The sequence below is a fragment of the Lolium rigidum genome, chromosome 7 (genome assembly GCF_022539505.1).
Source record: "Lolium rigidum isolate FL_2022 chromosome 7, APGP_CSIRO_Lrig_0.1, whole genome shotgun sequence".
NCBI classification, from domain to species: domain Eukaryota; kingdom Viridiplantae; phylum Streptophyta; class Magnoliopsida; order Poales; family Poaceae; genus Lolium; species Lolium rigidum.
The window spans coordinates 342,344,165-342,345,521 of NC_061514.1; the positions used below are offsets into that span (position 1 = coordinate 342,344,165).

Consider the following 1,357-nt stretch of genomic DNA (forward strand, 5'->3'; position numbering starts at 1 on the left):
AATATCATTATGTTTCAGTTCTGATTCTAGGCCGTCACCTGAAGGTTTAATTGACTTTGGGGCAAATATTTTATAGTGCAGACAAAAAGTTGTTTTTTCACTCTCGATGCAATGTTTTCTAGTGTTGATGTACATAAAAGTCAGTCAAAAACTCTTTTGGTAGGCGCCCGGCCGGTGAAACCGGCTGGTTACGCAGAACCATCTCCTAGGAGCCGAAGCGCTACGCTTTTTCATGGAAGAAGTGCTAAAAATATTTATTGCATGTTCAAACTTTGATGATGGTGAGGTACAACTTTGCGATAGGAATATAAGCGAGACGCACATCCCGAAAAATGAAGGGTTCAGAACGCGGGGAACTGCACAGTGTCGGTGCACTTCCGTCCCTGCACCGTCCCCGGGCAGTCGACGGGGCGCGTTCCGGTGCGGTCGACGCAGTGGTACACCTCGTACAGCTGCATCTCGCCGGAGACGCCCTTGTTGCACCCGATGCTGGGCTTCGAACCCGTCGCCGCCGTGATGGCGTCCAGGATGCTGCTCACGCCGTATGTCTCCTCGTCCGACGGCACCACGCCGGCGTCGAGGAGGATCTGCGTGAGGTTGAACCGGGCCTTGAACTCGAGCGCCGCCGCGAAGTAGGCGTGCTGGTCCATGTTGGAGCAGGTGCCGTGCTTCTCCCACTCGTGGCTCCAGAACCCCGTGCTGTCGTTGCTCTTGCACGACAGCGTCGCCCAGTTGCGGTCCATTCCGTTCTTCAGGTCGCTGACCAGCAACGGGTCGAAAGTGTCGGCAGCGTTGCAGAACTCAGGCCAGCACTCCGTCTTGTTCTTCCCGACGGCGGGGCGGCACGCGGCGTAGTTGGGCCAGAGGCCGTGGATGCCGAAGTCCACCGCTGGCTTCACGTTGCCCGGGAAGCAGCACCCACCCTTCGTGTCGCAGAACGACCCAGGCCACTGCATTCAGAAAGAGCGGATCAGCATCTGATTCATTATGTTCAAACAGACAACCTGACGAGCGAGGCAATGGTGGAGAAATGATAATGTTACATACCTGCTGAACATGGTAGAAGAAATCAAAATCGGTAGCTGCCGAAGAGGAGGAGGCGAGAAGAAGAGGAAGAAGGACGAGCACGACGATGGAACAGTTATGGACTCCCATGTTTGCCCTAATGCCGCTCTGTGTCTGGTGGTTTGTGAATGGCAGTACGGACTTGGCACTGCATTTATAGGAGCAGCGTGAGCATTATCTCGCTATATATAACGATCGTGCACACCATGAAAAATCGCGTGCAGATATGTATTCCAGATATTGTAAGATCAATTCGGAATGGTGTTCATACGGCTTCACCTAATTAAGGTGG

General features: G+C 53.4%; 1 protein-coding gene across 1 annotated transcript; it reads right to left on the reverse strand.

Moving 5' to 3' along the window:
- Positions 1–341: 341 nt before the first annotated feature.
- On the reverse strand, positions 342–1,155 carry LOC124670321 (ribonuclease 1-like). Its single transcript, XM_047206822.1, has 2 exons — positions 1,048–1,155; positions 342–950 (listed from the first exon to the last, which is right to left on the reverse strand). Exons 1-2 carry the CDS (start codon positions 1,153–1,155, stop codon positions 342–344), a joined length of 717 nt encoding a protein of 238 aa, XP_047062778.1.
- Positions 1,156–1,357: the final 202 nt, after the last annotated feature.